At 38.2% G+C, this 23,534-nt stretch overlaps 1 protein-coding gene across 1 annotated transcript; it reads right to left on the bottom strand.

Moving 5' to 3' along the window:
* Positions 1–921: 921 nt before the first annotated feature.
* On the bottom strand, positions 922–17,450 carry ANKEF1 (ankyrin repeat and EF-hand domain containing 1). The gene is made up of 9 exons (XM_084248067.1): positions 17,084–17,450; positions 15,026–15,225; positions 13,841–13,990; positions 12,673–12,796; positions 6,771–7,593; positions 4,915–5,141; positions 3,543–3,703; positions 2,340–2,477; positions 922–1,496 (listed from the first exon to the last, which is right to left on the bottom strand). The coding sequence occupies exons 1-9, from the start codon at positions 17,427–17,429 to the stop codon at positions 1,338–1,340; spliced, it is 2,328 nt and encodes a 775-aa protein (XP_084104193.1). The 5' UTR covers positions 17,430–17,450; the 3' UTR covers positions 922–1,337.
* Positions 17,451–23,534: the final 6,084 nt, after the last annotated feature.

Below are 23,534 nucleotides of genomic sequence, written 5' to 3'. Positions count from 1 at the left end.
ATTTGGAAAGTGATCTTGACAATGGCCAGAGGGGTAGGGAAAAGTGAAAAAAGAGGGGAAGGAGGAAAGCCTTGTTATCAAATAAGTCACCACTGGGAGCCACTCGATCTTAGTTTTGTTGGGGAATATTCACATTCAGAACATGCACTTCAGAGCAGTCCCACCAGAGTGGTGAGAAAGCTGGGGTATTAATACACTAATCTATTTGGTGATTGCATGAGGGATGTTTCCAGGAGGTTCTAATTCTCATGTAATTGATCCTGCTATACTAGTTTGAGAGGCAGCCTTCCAGCAATCGGAAATCAGCTGTGAGAGGGCTAGAACCCCAAAGCAGTGGGAAATGTGGATGGAGGGCTGACCCAGTTTGCAAGAGGTGTCAAAGTTTATTTAAGCCCCAGTAGCTACTGTACATCTTTTATGGTGGTGTCGGGGAAACAAATACTTTCCTTGAGTTGGAATACTTTTTTTAAAATATTTTATTTTATGTAATTCTTACATCATTTTTCATCTTTGCACAATGCATGCATTTTCATTATGGTTATATTCTCCATACAATTGCACCTCCCTTTATTTTGACTCTAGTTCTTCCTCTCTCCACCCTTCCCTTCCCTTGCCCCCCGCCCCCAGTGTGTCTCTGGTTTATAGTTACTTACTGATGTTGATTTTTACTTTGTATTGATTAGTCTTTTTCCTGGTCTTTTATTTACGTTTTCTAGATTCCTGCTATGAGTGAGACCATCCAGTATTTTTCTTTTTCTTTTTGGCTTATTTCGCTGAGCATGATCCCTTCCAGCGCCATCCACTTTGCTGCAAATTGCATGTGTTTATCTTTTTTGAATGCTGAGTAATATTCCATGGTATATATGTACCACATCTTCTTGATCCAGTCATCTATTTTTGGGCATTTGGGTTGTTTCCATAGCTTAGCTATTGTGAATAGTGCTGCTAAAAACATGGAATACCTTTAAATGAGTTGAAAACTACTTTCTTTCCTAACACTATCTTGTTTTTATCAATTTCCAGCAAAATTATATCTTTCACATAATATATACCTTGTAAATTTTTTGCCAATATTTATAACCAAAATGCCATTTATTTTAATATTCTTAAAGAAGATTGGGGGATTTATCCAGAACAACAATCATTATTTACAAAAAAAAAAAAAATACACCTTCTCCAGACAGCCCAGAACATTTATACCTGTTAAAACAAAAACAAATATTTGGTTACAAATTCTTTCCTTGGAGATCCCTTTGGCTTTAATGGAAATATCTAATTACTCCAAAGTTTGGTCCTGGAGCCTCAGAATATTTACCCCAAGAAACAACAGCTGTGATTTAGGTCTTTAAAGTAGCTTCCAATGCTTGAGCTTTCTCTTTGATGTTCTTTTCAAAGGGCGTCAAGAAGTCTTCAAAGTCCACCTCATAAGTGAACCGCTCGCGTCTCATCTCCCTCTTTCTGATCAGCTCTGCTGTCGTGGCTTCCGGGCTCCAGGTCTTAAATAAACAACCACACACAGAGCAGGTGTGAGTGTGACCATCAATAAATATGCCAGGGTCCAGACAATTTTCAGCATAGTAAATTTAAGAATACCAGTTTTACTTATAAATCTATTTTAACTTAGCTTTTCATCTTCAACATAAGCACCATTATTTCTCTTGGTTGACTATAAGGACAACTGACATGTTCTTCAGTTACCTCTACCAACCCTCAGGCCAGTTGCTGCTGTTTTAAGTATCAAAACAAGTTAACAATGGAATTATAAGGTATATGGGTTTACTATCTTCTGGGTCTGATGGGGAAGTCAAAATTATTTTCAAAATAGATGGCAGAAGAAGCTGGGCTGATGGCCTCTGACTCAGCATGGTTTGATGGGCATCGGTAAGGTCACTCTTATATTCCAAATTTGCCTCCACCTCTTTAATAGTAGATGTTTTATGAAACTACTTAAATTTATCCAATCTGGATTAGCTTGAAACTCCCAAGTGAGATGGTGGTATTGAATATAAAGAGAAAGGATTGGATATGAGAAGTACCATGAAAAGAAATCTGTAGAGCTTGGTGATGGAATAGGTATTAGAAATGGAATTGAACAAAGACTTCTTCAATCTTTCAAGGAAAATTAAATCTCAATATGTGATAATTAAGGGAGCCAGACATTGGGAGCTAAATAAGTTTGATTTGCTGAGTCAGAAGCAGTAGGAATGGCAAAAAGACCTTCAAATAATAACTATGAAAGATGACCTGAAAATATTTTTTGGAGTGCTCTGTATGAAAGTATTTGAAAAAGGACATTATGAGTTTATACCATGTTATGATGATCTTTCCAAAGTACTTACCCTCCGTGGAACAAATGTAATATCTACTTTCTTGGTATAACCACTGGTAATCAATGAATTGAGATAAACCACATTATCCGTAGGTAATTTCTTTTCCTGTGATATGGCTGGAACGGTATAAAGTTTTGAAAATGGTTCCTGGAAGAAAGACAAAATTACTAATTAATAGTAATTTTAAAAACTTATATACACTTTTTAATACTATTTGTTGTTCTGCATCTTACACTGGAGCCAGAAAAATGCTACTGTACAGACAGATCGTAATTTAAAATCAAATGGAATGTCATTACAACTTTGACTAGGGGGAGAAAATTAGTTTGCCTTGTTTAACTCTATTAATTATAATAGCAGTGGGCCTCCCTGATGGTGCAGGGGTAAAAGTCTCAGTGCTATTAAGATATTGCCAAGCCACTGCAGCATGAGTTCAATCCCCAGCCAGGGAGCTAACCCACATGGCGCAGCAGACCTCTCCTGTCTCGGCCACTGCCCCCCTTCAGCAGTGTATTTCAGTAGATCTGCCTGTTCTGTTCCCCACTCTGTCTCTGGTGAATCCTCTCCTTCTCCCCCCCCAACCCCCACACTTCTCTCCTACACCCCAGTTCTTCTATGTATAAATGAATAAATAAATCTTTTTAAAAAATTAGTAGTATTGGTGATAGACCACATAAGTCTTCAAGCTACTCATTCTTGACCTGTGACCACTCATCAGTCAAAAGAGTATATTTTTACTAAAATGATAATAGAGCTTTAGCTGGTTGCTAATGGAAATGTCTTGATGTCTCTTAATACCTATGGGCAACCATCTTAACCTTCTACTGGTAGTTTAGAGGCATCCAGACCACTCCATGTTATGTCATTTCTTATAAGGGTGACCCTTCTTTCTGGTTTGGACCATCTCAACAAATCTGTATAGTTCAGGATCAAATATATACATATTCAATGCTAGATCTTATTTCAACATTCTAATTGTATTTGGCTGAATCAGCTTGGTTTTTGTGTGGATTCTGTTTGCAATGAGCACTTTTCAGAATTTTCAGTAGCAGGAATATTCTTGATGGCTATTGATTTGAAATAATTACATGTTTCTGAGAACACTGATTGCGTATTCTTTTGCCCATGTTGTAATAATATGTACACAAGCAACCACACGTGGTTTTAAAGGGTTCCAGTTAGTACTCTTGGGGAGTCAACTACTTCTCTTACCTCTTCTTTCTTGACTTCAGGGCCTTCAGTCTTCATTTTAAGGGGCTTGCTTTTTGGTTTTTGACTTTCTGCTGGTTTTGGCAAGTTATCTAGCTTTTCTTTAATCAAACTAATTACTCTGTAGTCAGCATATGCTTTTGCAATATCCATGGCATTATGCCCTGTTTAAAATATAAATTCAGAGTTACAATAAGCTAGTTAGTAATAAACTTTATATTTAAGTTTGGAAACCTTAACATTTAACCTTATAAAGCCTAGCTCGTCAGCCCTAAGCATGTGACAGCAAGTCATTACTAAAGTAAGTGGTATGTGTAAGGGCACAGAGCTAATCAGACATTCTCTAAGGTAGACTCAGCTTCAAGTCTCACAATTTAAAGTGCCATTTACTGGCAAAACAGTCTTACTAATTTTTGTGAGCATGTTTCTTTAAAAAAATTGATTAATATTGGTAAATTACATTTTGAACTTGTGCTGATTCTCTTCCACACTAAGCACATTTCCTTTCATTTGACCCTCACGATGTAAGGAGGTATATTCAAACAGACTTGGGGAAGCTCGTGACCAACAAGTGTTCTACACAGATGCCTGGGTATTATGACACCTGCAGTGTCCTCAAGTAGGCCTAATACAGAACTACCTGTGACTCCAGGCAGCCAGAAGCAGCCAGAGATACTAATGCTCTCTCAGATTGAAAGGAAGCAGAGCTCTACAATAAAAAAAGGAAACCTTCAATCAAGGAGCTTAAATATTTATTCAAGGGATTATTCATTCTTCAGGTGTGATATTTATGACATTAGATAAGCGCCTATCTACTACCTGGAGAAAGCCTCAATTCAGGAATGGCAATGTCTTGCTTAAGAGGGAGTCCAAAGTCTATAAGGCTTTATACTGTGAGAATATTAGGAATGGATAGTTGTAACAGTGTGATGACTCAAGATGTGATCTGTAAATTGGCACAGGTTCGCACACTAATAGGGACTGGACCACAATGAAATAACTACAGAAATTAGAATAAGTTTTAATTTCCTATAGCAATTTGATAGAAGAATTTCCTGCTATTGATTCTAAATATTAGAGAAAAGTCTAGACTTGTAATTTATTGTTTTTTTCCCACTTCTTCTTATAAATCACTTTTGATTGTAACTTACAAAAGTACTAGTCCACGATAGACTGTAAACATAAAAAGCCAGCCCTTTAACACCAATAATTTGAGAAATAGAAGACAAACTTCTATAACAATTAACTCAAACTTGTGTCTCCAGCAATAACTCAGAGCTATTGTGGTGCAACAAGAAAAAAATTAGAATGGGTTTGGAACCTAACATAAGTTCTCCTCTTCCAAACCTAAATGATTCATAACCTGAACACATACCTTTTCTATTTTCCAGCTGGAATTTAGCACCAATATCAAGTAAGTATTTTACAGTATCCAGGCTACAGCTCTCAATGGCTCTACATAAAGGAGTTGAGTTGTTGATTGAAACTGCATCTATCACAGCTCCAGAGTTAACTAGAAGTTCAACAATATCTTGCTGGCCTGCATGGCATGCAAAATGAAGTGGAGTCCACAGAAAATTATCTGTTGCATTAACGTCAGCCCTATAAAATAAGATACATGCACAAGCTAAAAATCAAGTTTGTTCCAAGCACTAGAGGCTAAACATGCTAAGTAAGATTTCATCACATTGTTCAAATGAAAACCAAGAAAACTGATAAAGTTAAACTCTGTGCCATAATTTTTCTTGACACATGTTCTACATTATTTGACAGGTTTAACTTTCTTTATGTATATATACATTTTATTTCATTTTAAAATGCATATATTCCTAAAAATGCATATAATCCTAAATTTTTGCAAAGACTAAAATCAAGGAAAATGATAATGCTAGATTCAGCAAAGGTGGAAGCTAACAAAAAATATAAAACTATATTTTTCCACTTTATGTCAACATTTGCTGTGATACATGAATTCTAAATGTACCTTCATTATTAAAATTGTTAGTATATTATTTATTTTGTCTAAAAATTTCACTGTCTAGAATTCCAAATTCTCACTAATTGCTTTATATCCATCATGATAACATATAAAATTGAATCCTTCTTTGACACCACACAGTACAGTAGTGTTAATCATGCTTTTGATGAAGTACGCAATTATTGTAATAAGTGCTTAAATATATATTTTTCTTTCTTTTTTTTAAGATTTATTTATTTATACAAGCACTGGGGTATAAGCTAGAGGTGCAACAGGGTGAGAGAATTCACCAGAGACAGAGCAGGGAGCAGAACAGGCAGGAGGACCAAAATACACTGCTAAGGAGTGTATACACAGTGTATACACAGTGGGAGTGACAGGAGAAGTCTGCCCAGTCATGTGGGAATCTCCCTGGCTGGCCTGGAATCGAACAGGAGCTGCAGAGGCTGAGGATAGCTCCACAGCGCTGTGCTCAACCTGCTTTCCCACTGGGGAGACCCAAGTGCTTTAATATTTTAACTCATTTAATATTCAACAAATTCTGTGAACTAGTCCCACTAGAAACCATTATATAAATGAGAAAATGGTCACAAAAGGCTAAATAATTACCCCAGGTAATTTGGCTATGGTAGAAGTGCTGGACTTAAGCAACCACCGACCTTAGTTTAAAAAGTTAAATGAAAGTATTGTGCTTTGTTATTTAAAAAATATTTATAAGACTGTAACCTGTGGGGGAGAGACTGAAACATCTTCAGTGATTATAATGATCACCATCCCACTTATTTGAATCATTTGGATCTCTTCCAAAAAAAAAAAGTGAGACTGTTTTAAAGTTCTAGAGATCTGTGGTTGTTATTAACAATACTGTTTTGTATGCTTAAGATTTGTTAGGAGGGCAGATTTCTCTCATATCTGTTCCTATCACAAACACCAAAAATTTAAGTAGTAAGTGATTTCATGCCATTGAGGTTAAACTCTTGGGACGTCTGTGACATCCAATCATAAGGATTCTACCCTGGGTGTAAAAACTTGACCTTCACTTTGTAGACAGTTGTAATTAACTAGCTCTCTGCACACACACTCCTGTGTTCTCAGAAGCCTGGCTCCGTGTGTAAGATCTAACGGTATTCTAGACGTCAGGAATGAAGCACTTCCCTTTGCTGCTAAAATTCTGGAGTTACTTAGCCTTCCTGTCACTTCCTTGAAATGTGAAAACTCATGACAATCCAAACCTCACATACTCAAAAACCTACCCCTTTTCAAGAAGAAACTTGACAGCATCCATGTTCCCATTTGCACATGCAGTCATGAGGGGTGTTTTATAGTAAGTGTCTTTCATATCCACGGGTATTCCTGATTCAAATGCCTTTTTCAGAGAAGCCAGGTCTCCTGCTCTGGTGATAAAATTAATATTTGAAAATACCTTCCCAGGGTCATCAATGTACCAGGCAGAGTCATCCTGAATGGGATGTTCTGGTGGATGATCTCGATTAAACCGATTGCAGTCAGTGACGTTGGAGTAGGTTTCGATCATGTAATAGGGTGGGCCACCGTCACTGCGTCGAGGAAACACCTCATCAGGGATGGTGCAGATTGGAAGTGGTAAAACCAGCTTGCCTTTCCTTCCCTTTCTGGCCATCCCTTTTTTCTTTTTCTTAGGCCCAAAGGATCCCAAGACAAAATTCTTGTTTAAGTATTTAATTCCTTTAAAGAAATCGTTGATGTTCACCCCACCCCCACGACTTTTTTCATGAAGCTGAGCTATCATAGCCAGCTGTTCCGAGGTCACAAAATCTTGCCTCTCCTCCAGCGCTATCACAAAGTCCTCCTTAGTGACTGTCCCGTCACCTCTGTCCACAAATGAAAAGGCTTCCCGAAGGAAATTCTCATGCACTGATGACCAGTCGTGTAGTCTAAGCGCCCAGAGTGGATTCGGGTTTTTGACTCCTGGCTTGGCTAGTTTATTAGCAATTCTCTCCGCCCGCCGTATTTCTTTGCTGGCTGCCTTGAAACCTCCTTCCTTAGCTATAGCCCTGGGTGTTTTATGATCTAAATTCTTCCATTTCAGATCACATCCTAAAACATGAAACATCGTTATTATAAATGGTTCGGAGGCACCTATAGGACCCTACAAATAACACATATCCACTGTTTTTTTAATTTTGTATGACGAGTCAAAAGTTTATCCTGAAATAGTCTTACAAAGATGAGGCATGAAGCTTTGGCAATTACAAAGTGAGCTTCTGATTCCCCCCCCCCCCCCCCCCCCCCCGCCGTGTGCTTCACTTTAGTAAATTCTAAGGGAGACATGTCTCTCCCTTAGAATTTACAATTTCTATCCCCAGAGGATTAAGATTTTGATCCACATAGATATTTGAAACAAATATCATATTTGGGATACTTGCTAGGGAGGCTTCATGCCAAGCGAGAAAAGAGTCGAAGTGATACATGAATTTAGAAGGAAGCTGGATTCAAATTACTTAGGATGTGGAGAAAAAGGAACTCTCCTGCACTGCTGGTGGGAGTGAAAACTGATCCAACCACTATGGAGAGCTGTGTGGAGATTTCTGGACCTACTAAACATAGAGCTTCCATATGATCCAGCAGTTCCACTCCTAGGTATTTACCCAAAGGGCACAGAAACATCAATTCCAAAGAGCACCTGCACCCCTATGTTTATAGCAGCACTGTTTACAATAGCTAAGCTTTGGAAACAACACAAATGCCCAAAAACAGATGATTGGATCAAGAAGATGTGGTACATACACACCATGGAATATTACTCAGCATTCAAAAAAGATAAACACATGCAATTTGCAGCAACATGAATGGCGCTGGAAGGGATCATGCTCAGTGAAATAAGCCAGAAAGAAAAAGAAAAATACCGGATGGTCTCACTCACAGCAGGAATCTAGAAAACTTAAATAAGGGACCAGGAAAATGAATAACTATAAGAAAGTGAAAATCAAAATCAACAAAAAACTATGAACCAGAGACACTCTATGGAGGGTGGGGTGTGGGGAGGGGAGGAATTGGGGTCAAAATAAGGGTGTTGCAATTGTATGAGGAATATAAAAATAAAATTTATTTAAAAAAAAAACAAAAAAAAATTACTTAGGACCTTACCAACTTAGAATGCAGAAGACACCTATTTCTTTTTTTAATGCCTTTAACTATTCATCTGAGTACAATCTTAAACCATATTTTATCTGTATTGTCCATGAAATTAACATTATTTGTACTAATTAATATTGTTCCGTGGAAAGGTCATGTGAACAATCTTAACAAAGAAAAAGGAATTTGTTAAAACTGAAAATATTGCAATATAATACCTACGTAAGTTAGACATTAAAATTCATTTTTCTTTTTGATCCCTCACTTAAAACAATACCAATATTATTTGTAAGTATCCTCCAAAGAAATGAATTTCTGAAAGCATTGGAAGTCCTAGGAAGACCATAACTATCTTGAGATAGTAAAAAAATCAGTTATGCATATAAATAAGGCTATTGCAGAAGCTCTCCCTAGCATTTCAGTCTAGAGCAAGATTCTTCTGTTGCTTTACCTACACCACATAAGCAAAAAAGAATGCTATCCAATCAGTGTCTCTAGCAACCAAACACATAAGCAGCTGTATGCAAAAATAAGACATGTACCGCCAATGATTTTTAGTTTTATTCTTGTCAAGAATTATCACCAAAGTGTTTTAAGATTAATACTCATTTGATATCATTTTTTTAACCGAAGCTGATAATTTTGCTACTAATAGAAAAACTCAAAAAGAGTATTGGGACAGTAAAGATTATAGAATTTCTGTATTAGACAGTTTTAAGAACAGTGTTTATTGAAAAGGAGACCCTGAGGCTGGTCTTGATAGTATATTTCCATAGCATAATATCATAGTGTAATTCCATAGTAATTCCAAGTATGCTACTTTGAGTTTTTTGCTTAAATAGTTGTGTCTGCAGGATTTATATGCCATCTGCCAAGCCATTCTTTCTACATTCACTCCAACTAGGATCCAGGTATTAAAAAGCATCTTTAGCTTCCTTTTTCAGCTCTCAGTTTCTCCTAGTTAGAAATCTTTATGTACTAAAAGACTCCAACATCCCAACTTAAAAATCTGATGGTATTATTCCCCTCTCCCTTTGACATGGGACTTTTTGTTTCTCCTTTATGATTAATAAATAATTTCCTTTGTGATTTCTATTTCTCTGTGTCAAGATACTCAAGTTTGAGCTGGTGTATTACAGAACACTAGAGCCCAAGAATCTTGAGGAGAACTCGCCTTGAGGTGCTTAAGATGACCTATCCCTCTTGTCTACCCCTGGACTTGGCATTCACACTGCTAACAGGGATTTGTTAATTATGCCAGCAACAGGGCCAGGGACAGGAGTGGAGCATTTTCTTTTGATTCTTCATTTGTTAAATTTTATATATTTTTTACATCATTCTTCATTTTGTACAATGTATGCTTTCTCATCTCGGTTATAGTCTCCATGAAATTCCCACCACCCATTCACCCGTGCACCATCACATAGTCCCTTGTGCTCTTCCCACCCCTGTTTTGATCCTACTCTCCTATTCCCCCCATAGAATGTCTCTGGTTTATAGTTGCCTGTTGATTTTGATATTTACTTTATTGTAATTAAAAAGTGGAGCATTTTAAAGAAGATAGTTAATGAGGAAAGAACCCAGCCAGCACAAATGTTTTACATTTAAGTACAGAAGATACTAACCCCAGGGAGTTTACTCAGAAACAGTGTTTCCTTGTTAATGCTTTATTGCCATTCCGAGAGCCTAAGATGTAAGATTCTAATGGTCAGGCCTCCCCAGGTGGCTCCAGCGGTTGAGCGCAGTGCTGTGAAGCTGTCCTCAGCCTCTGCAGCGCTGCTTCGATCCCGGCTGGCCAGCGAGTGTCCCACATGGCAGGACAGAACTCTCCTGTTGCTCCCGCTGCTCCCCTCAGCAGTGTATTTCGTGAGCCTGCCTGTTCTGTTCCCCGCTCTGTCTCTGGTGAATCCTCTCACCCTCCCGCGCATCTGGCCTGTACCCTGGTTCTTGTATAAAAAAATAAATCTTTAAAAAAAAAAAGATTCTAATGGTGGAAATGTAACTAACCAATAATGCTTATTCTAGGGAATTGGCTCAGCCACACAGGACCTGGTGAAGTGGTTGTGCTTCCTAACAGGCTCGATAGGGCACAACATATTCAGACATTTGTTTTAGAGACACAGTCTAACCTTCTGCAAGGATCAAGCTCTGGGAAGATGAATCTTTTTTGCATCATTGGGCCAAACCTGCATGGACCAAGCTCTGGCTCTTTGCATCTCAATTTGCTTGCCTTGACTTTATTCCAGGACTAAGTGTATGTAGAGTGTTGTATGTTTGTCCCAATAAGAAACAGGTCAACATGTTGAATTGAAGAAGCTTGTCTCCATTTGGACAGATCTGTAGTTTTAGGATATACAATGTTGAAAGTGAATTAACTGTTAAAAGAATAAACTGCTGATAGATTTGAAAAGATGGAGGAGATAGTATATGAGGACAAAACTACACTTGATGTATTTTTCTTTCTTCATTTGCTCAAAATGAAGTGTTAATTGTTCTGGGGGAGGTGGGGGGAAGAACATAAACTTGTAAAAGTAAAAGTAGATCATTATTACAGTGTTAGTTATGCAAGAACTATAGTCTTATTGATTCTTTAGGGGTTACAGTATAGGATCTCTAGGTCCCAGTGGCTTCTAAAATTCTGTCATGTAGAGGACAGAAAAATGAAAGCACTTCCTTTGCTCTATTATACGGTCAGTGGTCTTTAAATTTTTTCCAATTTTTTTATAAACTGGGAAAATCCACTGACATTAATTTTAGTAGATTTCAGCTCCATCTCTAACAAAGTTTAAAGTTTTAATCTACATTCAATTAGTACTTAATTAACACCAAATTCATCCATACCTTTATACTTAATTAGTAAATGTTACTTTAAGGAACCCATTGTTATATTTAATATAGTTTGTATTCCAAAATGAGTAAAGTTAATTAAAAGTTACAGGAAATGCTAAAAGTATAAATACTGCTTATAGTTCAAATTTCCCATGAAAATTTTCATCTTATCTCATGTTTCTTCCCAAAACATTTCCCTATAATTTAAATTATCCAGAAAAGTTATCTTTGTACTGAACACAAAATTTCTAAAAACAATGATTTCTGGGCCACCCCTGGTGGCGCAGTTGGTTGAGCACACGCTGTGAAGCTGGCCGCAGCCTCTGCAGCGCGGGTTCTATCCCCACTGGCCGGGGAGGGTCCCACATGGCGCCGCAGACCTCTCCTGTCTCGCCGGCTGCTCCCCTCAGCAGTGTACTTCGGTCAATCCACCTGTTCTGCTCCCCACTCTGTCTCTGATGAATCCTCTCACCCGCCGGCACATCTGGCCTGTACCCCAGTTCTTGTATAAAATAAATAAATCTTAAAAAAAAGAAACAAAAACAAAAACAAACCCCAAAGATTTCCACCCCAATTCAGACTAACAAACATGGTATCCAGTGTTTGTCCATTTTTAAGAATGACATGGACATTCTTATTTATTATTTATTTATTTATTAATTAAAAGATTTATTTATTTATTTATTTATACAAGCACTGGGTACAGTCAGAAGTGCAGGAGGGTGAGAGAATTCACCAGAGCCAGAGCAGGGAACAGAACAGGCAGACCGACGAAATACACTGCTGAAGGGAGCAGTGGGCGGCAGGAGAGGTCTGCGCGCCATGTGGGACCCTCGCCAGGCTGCGGGGGATCGAACCAGCGCTGCAGAGGCTTCAGGCAGCTTTGCAACCCAGCGCTCAACCACTGCACCACTGGGAGGCCTGACATGGACATTTTTAAAAGGAAGAGTTCAATCAGCTATGAGCATTTTAATAATTGGGTGATTTGTGAGCAATTTCTTTTACAGTTCAAGAATAATCTAACCAGATTCATGACTTTACAGAAGCTAGTGCAAGAAAAAAAAAGTTTCAATTTTCTTTTTACATATATGAGTGAGGTTGGGTTACTGAAAAGAACAAGCAACTGACAAGTAGCAGGCACACATTCACCACTCATCTATGACATGGGAAAATCACAAAAGCTTTAAGTATAAAGTTGCTAGATAATTTTACCTCGCTGAGCTATATATTTACAGCAATCTGCATAACCACCCATGGCAGCAAGATGAAGTGGTGTGTTTCCACTCATTGCTATCAGCCCCATGTCTCCATTGTAGGCAAAAAGAAGCTTCAAAATCTGCAAAACAAATAGTGGACATTGTAGAGGAATAGGCAGGCACATTTACTAAGACTGGCATTTAGACCCACAGTATACCCAGACCCAGCATTGTACCTATGAGCCACACATGTCTAGTTAAAATTAAATGGAAATTAAATGGAAAACAGATTTCTAAAACTCAATGCCTTATGTTCACAGATTTAGTGTGTTTGAGTCACATGTGACTACTGTAGTGTGTTGTGCAGCATAGATATAGAACCTTCCCATCATTGTCAAAAGTTCTATCAAGCCATGTTGACCTAGAGTATATAGAAAACTCTATACTCAACTGGGATAGTGTCCATTTGGTAAACCTAGGCAGTTTTAGAAAGAATTAGACTATGGCAGCTATCACCAGAGGAGTAAATTATTTACCAAATGTGATTTCCTTGTTATGCATAATTTTATTAGAGTAAAGAGATTTATGACCAAAAACAGAAAATGTTAAAACCAAGAATACTGGGCAAATAAATTTTGGTTGTAATTCAGAATTTAACAAAACAGGATAGCATTGGCTCCTATTTTGTTTCTGCTATGTAACTGTCATTGAGATTCCTTTGCCAGGTAATCAGAACTGTTGAGTTTCAAATTAAGGTGAATCACATACACATCAAGGTGATACACTCAGATAACAGGGAAATAAGTGAATGTTTGCATTATTCTCCTTGCAATTAGGTTATATCATGTTTTGAAGATTGTAATACACAATGGAGACCTTAAACAGACCCCTATTTGCATAAGTTTTAACTTTTGCATATCCTTCATAATTGAAGGATACATAAAACTATCACTAGTAATCTTGAATCAATAAATTAGCAAAGCAGAAAAATCTGAATAAAGAGATAAAATGTTACAAAATAAGTTGATTTAAATAGAACTTTAGAATTATTTAGGGAAATCAAGCTGGTAACTCAGAAAAAAATCCTGTCTTAGTACATAACTACATGATATTTTAAATTTTTCAGAAAAATAAGATCAAATTTCTAGCCACCAAAAATGTTAAAGCAAAGAGCAGATCATTACATCAAAATAGCCTCCTTTGGCAGCAAAATGTGCAGCTTGACGTCTGTCATTGTCAAATGCATTCACTTCACCTCCTCTTTCCAATATCCCTCGGACTAATTCTGTCACTCCTTCTCTTGATGCTTCCATTAAAGCTGTGCGACCTGTGGACTGGAAACAAAACAGATCAAATACTGTCTATACCTGTCCTATTAAATAACATATTCAGTATAAATACAGTATTAACCTGATCTAAATCCATTTGACCTTAGATTGAAAGTGACATGTTTAGTTCTCAATATTTTAATAGTTTTATGTAGCAAATAAGAGAAATGAAGTCAATGTAATGAATCAATGTTCAAAATATAGAATTCTAAAATCAAAATCAAGGTTACAACAGATGCCCCTGTGAGAAAATCATGCTAAAATATATATTGAGCCTCCCTGGTGGTGCAGGCGGTTAAGCGCAGAACTGTGGAGCTGTCCGCAGCCTCTGCAGTGCAGGTTCGATCCTGGCAGGCTGGGGGGATACCCACATGGTGCAGCAGACCTCTCCTCTCTCGCCCACTGCTCCCCACAGCAGGGTATTTCAGTCAGTCTGCCTGTTACACTCCCCCACTCTGTCTCTGGTGAATCCTCTACCCTCCCACATATCTGGCCTGTACCCTGGTTCTGTATAAACAAATAATTAAAAAAAGAATACATATATATGTATCTATCTATCTCTCTATATCTATATCTATTGTTGGCAAGGAAAACAAGAAAAGAAGGGAAAAAGAGGGCAAAGTATATGCTAAAATTAGGTTATAGGTGTTTTCTAGTGAGAAAAAATATTTTTATTGTTTGGAAATGACGATTACAAGGTAAGAAAACTGAATAAAAATAGTCAAATGAGAGGAAGCTAAATAAATAAGGAAAGCAGCAGAACTACATATTTTCTTTCCACAACAATGAAGGCATAAATGTTTTCTTCCCTATGTTACAATAAATACCAATTTTCCAAATGTAATTAGGGATTAGACTGTAGAATCATATTTAATAAAAAGATAATGAAAGTATATAATCTTAAATCATTTTGAATATAAATGAATAGTCTATAAGCTAACAGGATAATTTTACCATAGCTTAAATAAAAAATTATAACTACTAGGAATCTATAATTGAAAAAAAACCCCGTAATATTTATAATCACAGGAAAGGTCATACTGAGTTGATAGCATTTGGATTGGCTCCTTTTTCCAAAAAGGTCAGGCACACATCTCTAACATCATGTGCTTCTTCACAAGCTCTAAGGAATACTGGCATTCCGTTATAGGAACAATTATTGACATCTGCACCGTGTTCCAAGGCAATCAATGCACATCGATAATGCCGCTTAGTAGGTAAAATGCAGTAAAACAAAATACCTGCAGAAAAACAGAACCCCCAAAGAGTACTTAACTAGCAGTCTCTGTATATAAGGCAAAATAATTAAGATATCCATTCTTAGTGAAGATGGTAGGTGGATCAAAGACATGTTTACTTTGATTTCCCCTCTGAAACCAACAGAAACAGCAAGATAATAAAACAGAAAAGAAATCCAATCTCTGAGTTAGAACAGTCAGACCCAAGTGTGATGAGGATCTGGTTTAGGGAGGAATCTGAGATCTGGATGCGAGCCCCTGTCAAAACTGTACATTTAGCATCTTGCAGATTACAACTCTCCCCCAAGTGTCCCTCTGGCCACGGGGAGGACTGTGTGTGCCAGAAGTGGTGTGGTCCCTGGGTTCCCTCTGAAACTGCTTATATGAAGTAGATTGTTAGTGTAGCAGTAATGAGAAGAAAAACTCTATGGCAAGTGCTTGTACCATTTTGGAAAATCATTTCTTTCCACTGATGAGTGGGAAATGCTAAATCCCCATGCTCTAAGACTACTCCAAATGTTACTATAAACCAGGGATATTGTTGTACTCTCTGGGAAGAGTGTTGGTAAGAAAGTTGGGGTAACAGTCAAAAAGTTGTTCATATAAAAAAAAAAGCCATGGGCATTTTAATATAAGGATACAAATATCAGAGGGTATAAAGCCAAAAATGAGTCTACCAGGAGATTAATAGAGAATATATGACGGACAGACCAGCGATAGATACTGAATTTCTTCAATCACAGAATCAAAGCTAAATCATCTCAGGAATTCTAGATACAGAGGAAAACACTGGAACTCTTAGTAATGTAGCAATCATCATGTGATTTAACAAAACTAGGAGGGAAGAGAAGGGGGAGAGGGATGGTATAATCATGTGATTTTTTTCATCTTTTGCCTCTGGAGTTAGATACAGTATTCAAAGTATATAAAGAGATAAAATAAGTGAGAGATGTTTATTATTTAAATGTATAAAATAAATCATAGAACTAAGAGGGTTATAATTTACTGAAATTGGTAGCTGACAGGGAGCTAAAGAAGTGAAAAGGAGGGTTACTGTACTAATCTCACCTTTCATAATGATCAATGAATACTTCTTAAAGCCTAGGGCATTAACACAAGAAATATCTTTATATCGGGGGTATATATATATAAAGCTATTAGCCATTGAAAGAACTAAAAAGATGTCACTAATTTAAGAAAATTCAACCAGAAGGAAAATAACATACATAGCAAGATAAAACAAAGAATATATATAACACATAGGAAAATACATTTTATATGTGTTAAATATATTATTTCTTCATAATAATGGAAATTCCGAATCTCAAATTTCAGGTCATACTTCCAAATACAGTTTAAAATGACCCTAGAAAATTGGAGTTTATGCCAGAAACCACTTTAATTCTTTTAAATTCCCAATGCAATTTCTTCCTATATCAGATTGCCACTGAAAGGGGGATAAAATCCATCTGGAGTCCTAGGTCTAGTACCACTTGAGGTTCTAAACAAAAATACTTTCCCTCATCTTTCATTCTAAATTTTATTTTTAATGGATAATTATGATTATAGTAATAGCAATGTATCATTTTGAAAATTCTCCACATTTAAAAAACCCACCAAACACAGATTAATCTAACCCTAATTTTCTTTTTAACTAAGAAAATTTTTAGAACTGGTTTCCCTAAAATAAACCATACTCTTTTTGATTATGGAAATATGGTCTCCTTAGGTACAGGAGTAAGAATCTAGACTATCGCAGAAAACTATAATAATTCAGTTCTAAAGTTGGAAAACAAAAAAAGACCATTATTTCTAGCTAAAAGTGGATTGCATCTGTTGGATAGGATATTGGAATTTTTACCTTTTCCTTCATTATCAACTATAGTCATATCAGCCTTTGCCTTTGCTAATATTTCCATTGATAATTCATGGCCCAGTTCTGCAGCCCTCATAGTTGGAGTACAGCCCATCTGGTCTTGCACATCAGGGTGAGCTCCAAGGTTAAGGAGAAAGCTAACCATGTCAATATCATTAGAAACTGAGGCTAAGTGCAATGCGCTGTGTCCGTTGACAGGGTCTGTGAAATTGATGAGTTGAGGGTATCCAAGTTTGATCAGCTTCTCTATTTGTTTCTTGTCTTTGTTCCGAACACACTGAAGGACTTTGTAGATTTGCAAGTTCTCAAGTCTCTTATCTGTCAAAGCCATATTCGACCAGCTTCTTGAAAATGCTTTTCTGAACTAAGACAAAAACTAAAGAAGCAAAACACAAAACTCAAAGTTAATTATGTCATCTTCATTATGATTAGTTTATATCATCTTGTCTATGAAAAGAGGCAGTTTCTTATGAAACATTATTACCATAATTTATTGCAACAGATTTCATGACAGTAGAAATTACATATAATTAGAAAATATATTCATCTAGCACAAAGTTAAAATATTGCAAAACCTATCTCCATCATAATTAATACTAGTCTTGCTATGTAGTTTTCTTTCCTCCTTGACAGTCTTTGCATTCATCCATGAGGGTAAGGCTAACAAATTGCCAAGGCAGAGATTAGGCCTCACCACTGTATGACTCTGTACCAATACGTCCCCAACAATAGAGACTCTAGCAGTTTCAGTGGTTAAAATGATATGAAGAATGTGTAGAATTTTGAGGTGCTAATTTTAAATAGAGATCAACCAAACTCTGTGAGACACAAAAGTTGGATGGATGATTCTTATATGGTCTTACATGGAAATGATGTAGATAAATGGTTGAGAAACAAACTATAAGTTTTTATATATCATCCCACAATTAAATGGTCATGAAGATGTGCATTCAAATAGATGATTATCTTTTACTGTTTATGGAAATGCAATCTTTTGTATTGAGTCACAGGCCATGCTAGCTAACCCCAGTTGATTTTCTTTCTTTTGGGAAAAGAAACCTGGTATAAAATAAGGAATCCATTCCAGATAGCACAATGGTACTGTCCTAGAATATCACTGCTATAGCTTACAAATTCGCCTCCTTGTTTACACAAAATCCTTATAGTCCACCCACTATTCAGATTTCAAAGAAATCATTTCAACATGTAGATCAGATAAAATCAAGCAAGCTTCTATTCCCAACATGTTGGATCAGATTATCTCTTTCATTCCCTGGCACAGGGAAGGGTCTAGCCGCCTTTAAAAAAAAAAATTATGCATACAAGAGCTGGGGTATAGGCCAGAGGTGTATGTGTATGGAGGGGATGGGGTCAGAGGGGTCACCAGAGACAGAGTGGGGAACAGAACAGGCAGATTTGACTGAAGTACACTGCTGAGGGGAGCAGCGGGCGAGTCAGGAGGGGTCTGCTGCGCCATGTGGGTTGCTCCCTGGCCAGCTGGGGAATCAAACTCGTGCTGCAGAGGCTGCAGACAGCGTCATAGGTTGCCTCTTAACTCCTTGCACCACCAGGGGGGCCCAGGTCTAGCCTTCTTGAGTGACACTTTCCCAGTTACAGTGAATGACTCAAGCATATACTCAGAAAAGACATCAGCCAATTAGTATACTTAGAGGAACTTTCTGCCAAAACCATGTGAAAAGACAACTCTTTCTGCTAAAGTTGTTAAGCAGTGGGAGTGGAGCTGGGGCTACAGGCATCCATTTGGCTATCATGGAGACTGTGTGTGTTTGAGAGATAAAAAGAGATTGATATTGATGGCAGTCATTGCTCTATGGACCCAGTTGTGCCAAAAATTGCGCTTACACTTCAGTATTCAGGCTTGCATAAGTAAATAGATCATTCTCTTGACCTTAATTTAGCATGAGCTAGCCAGTAGAGTTTCTGTCATTTACAATGGAAAGATTCCATCTTAGTATAAAATCTGAAACTTTATACTATCTTTTGCCTATAACAAATCTACTCCTTCACCTAATTCTCCGTGTTGCACTGTTGAGCTCTTGTTCTTTCTTAACTATATCTCCTTAGGCAATCATAACATATCCATTGCCATCTTCCTCCCACATCTGCACCCACCCTTTCTCAGTCTCTTTATCTGGACGTCCCTCTTTTTTCAAAAACCTAATTGTTAGAGTGATCAGGATTCTTCCCTAATCACATACTCCCTGCTGACCTTATCCCATCTCATGATCTTCTTCCCAGTTTGCAACTTCAATTGCTCACTCTCAAATTTAGTCGTTCCTGACTCAATCCAGTTCTAAAGTTATATTTTTTGCCTTTTGGCTCATCATTCTCACATGGATATCTAATAGGCCTCTAAAATGTAGTAGGTCCAAAGCAGAACTCTTAATATCATCCAACCTTTTCCAGTTCTCCCCATCTCCAAGGTAGCATCATCTATTCACCAATTCAGATTAAAATACTAAGGGTTAGTCTTCATCCATTCTCTCCCTCATAGATCCCTTACTCTTTAAATTCATCAGCAAATCCTATCAACTCTACCTCCAGAATATATTCTGACATCACCTTCCAGTGTTACCATCCTAAGTGAAATCATTGCCACAGCTGCCTAATTTGCTTCACTGCTTTCAAAATAGTTCCCTATAACTCATTATCTAGTCAGTCTTTTAAAAATGTTCATCAGATAACATTAGGCAAGCTTCCACCCACAGCATTTTTAAAAACTATTTTTAAACATAAAAGTTGAAAACCTGTATATCCTCCACTGAGATCTTACACCATTAATGCTTTACTTGCTTTATCTATCATGCCTCAATCCACTAATCTTTTTTTTCTTCTTTCCCAAATTTAAAGAGCAGGTTTATTAGGGAAAGGGAAAGGGACAGGTTTTGCTAAGAGAGGCCTGCATAGTTGCAGGCAGGTGGCCTTGAGGAAAGTGGCCTCTGCTGAGGGAGGTCAGTGAAGAGAAGTCCCAGCATAGTATAGGTCATGGGCAGGCAGGAGGCTGCTGCCCTGCAGAGGGAGAGAGTTGGGGAAAAGCACCTGCTTAGTCACAGGTGGGCAGTGGGAGTGCTGCCTAATCTTGTTTTTTAATCCATTTCAAATGAAATTGCAGGTATATTCTAGTATACATAGCCTTAATTGGAGTTCAGAGTTTGTCCTTTTTTCTTTTTGTTCTATTGAATACATAATTAAATATACAAGAATTAAGTGTACCACTCCATGAGTTTAACAATGCATACACCTAAGTAACCCAAACCCCATCAAGATACAGACATAACCTTCATGCCACAAAGTTCTCTCCAAACCATCTTTTAAAAGAATGACAATAACTTTCCATTGTAATCAGAATAAATCCAAACCCTTCATGATGACCTCTTAAAGAGTGTTTCTACTGTTTTTTTGTGGCTTGTATTATCCTCATCAGTCATACTCTGGAGAGGTACAGTGCTGTCATACTGCATACTTAAGTATATCATATGCCAATAGGGTAAGATGCTTCCAAATATCAGGTTATTGGAAAAAAGTCATAACATATTTTTTTAAAAACATAGGAAAAAATGCATCATGACTTTTCTGACAGCCCAATAGTTTATTCATTGTACTGACTAGATGCCTCCTCATTTGCATGGACAGACTTCCTAGCGAGAGACCTCACTATTGTCCTTGAAAGCATCCACCTCTAAGAAGCAACTAGCAGCTATACTAATGAATTCAGCAGTCCATGGGTCAGCTCTGAGGTTTATATCCCTCCTAGTTAAAGCCCCAGATTCCTGGGGAGACAGTGGTGTCTTGTGCAGTGTTCAAAACAGCCAGCTACCAAGACTAATCAAGAGTTTCCCCAATGGAGGAAATAACTAAGTCTGCCCTCTACTCCTGGGTTCCTTGTAAACGCTGTGGCATCTCTGATCCTCAGGAAGGTCACTACCTATGCCTGTGCCTCAGCATGCATATTTTACCTATGCCCCTGGCTCATCTACTTAGACATTTCTACAGACAATTCATATATAGTGGGATAGAACAGGATTTCTTGATTTGAGTTCTATGTTTAGAATCTAAATACTCTGAAACTATAGAAAAAAATTTGCAAGTTCTGTGTGTCCAAGTACATCGTGCTTCCAGGGCAGGATACCTATCTAGATTGTGCCTCAGTCTCTTCATCTGTGAAATGAGGATAATAATAGTACCCACTTTATGGGTAAATGAGGAAATGAGATCATCCCTGTAAAGTACTTAGCAAAGTCCTTGGTTGCAGACTCACAATGAATTTATCAAATTTCTGTGAATTTCAGCTCACCCTTTAATTTGGGGGGTGTGTGTGTGTGTTCTTTGCTGTTGCTTTCAGTGTTATGTCTGAGAAAAATGTGGAGGGGCAGATGGGTAGAGATGGTTTTCAAGGGAAAGGCCAGGTGGCAGGGACCAACGGGCCAAACTCACCTCTTAGTCCTGTGGGACCAAGCCCTGGGTCAGGAGCCCTGGGTGACCAGCCACAGAAATGCCTGGGCCTGCGGGGGCGCACGGCAGCCTCTGCTCTGGTTCTCTTTGGATCAGGCTCTGGACCCAACCGCTACCTCTGGCCCCTGGAATCCAGCTTGGGCGCCCTGCGGAGAGCTGTGTCCCTGAGGGCAGAGAAGGTGAGCCCGGCGCGCTGGGCAGCAGAGAAGGGGGTGTGTGTGTCCATGGGCCTCCGGTCTGCGTGCGAGCGAGCGCTGGGCCAGGTGAGCGCAGGGGGCGGGGTGGGAACTGCACAGACCGGGCCTATTGTGAGCTTTGGCCACGCAAGACCCGGCTGCCAGGGCAACCACCCAGGTGCCGGGCGGGGTGAGGCGGGGCTTGTCGGCTTCTGTCCCCGCCAGGTGGCTCCGGCCCCCCCAGGTGGTCAAACAGAGCCAGGAGGCTGGAGCAGAGCGCGGCAAGCCCTGTGCTAAGTCCGCCTTTCCTATATCCACTTTCACCTCCTGTTCCCATTCAAAAAATAATTTAATTGAAAAGCAAAGCTCATGTGGCAAACGAAAGAAAATATACAATAAGTTAAAAAGGTTACAGCCAAGTATAGCATAAAATGAAAAATCTACTTGTCAGAATCTACAGATTCTTGTAATTCTTCTCAACTTTTCTTTGCACACTCTGGGATGCATATATGCTTTGTAGTACTTACACGCAAACAGGAGCAAATATATCACAAAGAATTTTATTTCAGGGTCTACAAATATGCCCTGTCAGGCCCTCCTCACAACATACAGGCTTTATGGGAGGCAAAGTGTGAAAACGTTTGTTTCTGTGAATGTAAAACTTGTATGCTTTGGGAAATGGACTGCAATAGCTTCTAAATTACAAGCATAGTCCTCTCACCCCAATCTATGTTGTTTTCTACTCTACCCACTCTGTTTTAAGATATTAGGGACTATTTCATGAACATAATATAATAAACTCCATCACATAGGGAAAGTTTGGGGAACACAGCACACCGCAGCTAAAGGGAAAGTCTGCTCTATGCTCAACTCCCTGTGTGCTTCCTTCCACCACTGCATCGCCCTTTCCTGTCCCCAGAAGCAACCAGATTCAGAATTTTGTATTTCTCATCCTCTTTCTTATTAAAAATATGTTCCTTCATATGAATGCATCCCTTAAAAAAGTGTCTTTAGGGCCTCCCTGTTGGCGGTAGGGGTTAAGTCTCAGCACTATGAAGCTACCCTCACCTCTGCACCATGAGTTCGATCCCCGGCCAGGGAGTTACCCATATGGCTCAGCAGACCTCTCCTGTCTCACCCACTGCTCCCCTCAGCAGTGTGTTTCAATCTGCCTGTTCTGTTTCCCATTCTGTCTCTGGTGGATCCTCCCACCCCCCAAACCTCTGGCCTGTACCCCAGTTCTTATATGCATAAATAAAATAAATCTTTAAGAAAAGTGTCTTTAGTATTGCATATTTTGAAAATATATAAAAAGTCAAATGTTATGTATTGTTTTTGATTTTTTTTCCTTCCAACATCTTGTTTTTGAAATTTCTTTGTTGATATGTTAACTATGGTTCCTTTATCTTAACAGTAGTGTATCATTCCACAACCCTTTGAAATCAGCTCTACTATTGATGGACATTTGAGATGTTTCCAGATTTGCTATTAAAAGCAATGCTGCTTTTAATCATGTTTGTACATGTCCTTAAATGCACAAGCTCAAGAGTTTCTCTAGATTACATGCCTAGGAGTGAAATCACTGGGTAACAGGTTATTTATAACTTCAAGAAAATGTCAACTTGTTCTTCACTTGTATATATACATACATATATCCAACTCCCATTAGCAGTGTCAGCTAAAACTTGTTTTTGTAAAAACTTTTATTTTGCAAATCTAGTGGGTGTAAACTGGTATTTCATGATTTTATTTTGCAAATTCTGATTACTGATTATTAGTCTGAGAGC

Source organism: Talpa europaea, assembly GCF_964194135.1.
Source record: "Talpa europaea genome assembly, chromosome: 11".
Taxonomy (NCBI): domain Eukaryota; kingdom Metazoa; phylum Chordata; class Mammalia; order Eulipotyphla; family Talpidae; genus Talpa; species Talpa europaea.
The sequence above is the reverse complement of the archived record's forward strand: the minus strand, read 5'-3'. Positions and strand labels throughout refer to the sequence as shown.

Excerpts from the sequence above, each read along its gene's own strand:
- ANKEF1 (XM_084248067.1), bottom strand. The coding sequence starts at position 17,429 with ATGGCTTTGACAGATAAGAGACTTGAGAACTTGCAAATCTACAAAGTC. Across the intron at positions 12,797-13,840 it reads CCAAAGGAGGCTATTTTGAT|ATTTTGAAGCTTCTTTTTGC; the intron begins GTAATGATCTGC and ends TTTGTTTTGCAG. Across the intron at positions 1,497-2,339 it reads TTACATTTGTTCCACGGAGG|ACCTGGAGCCCGGAAGCCAC; the intron begins GTAAGTACTTTG and ends TGTTTATTTAAG.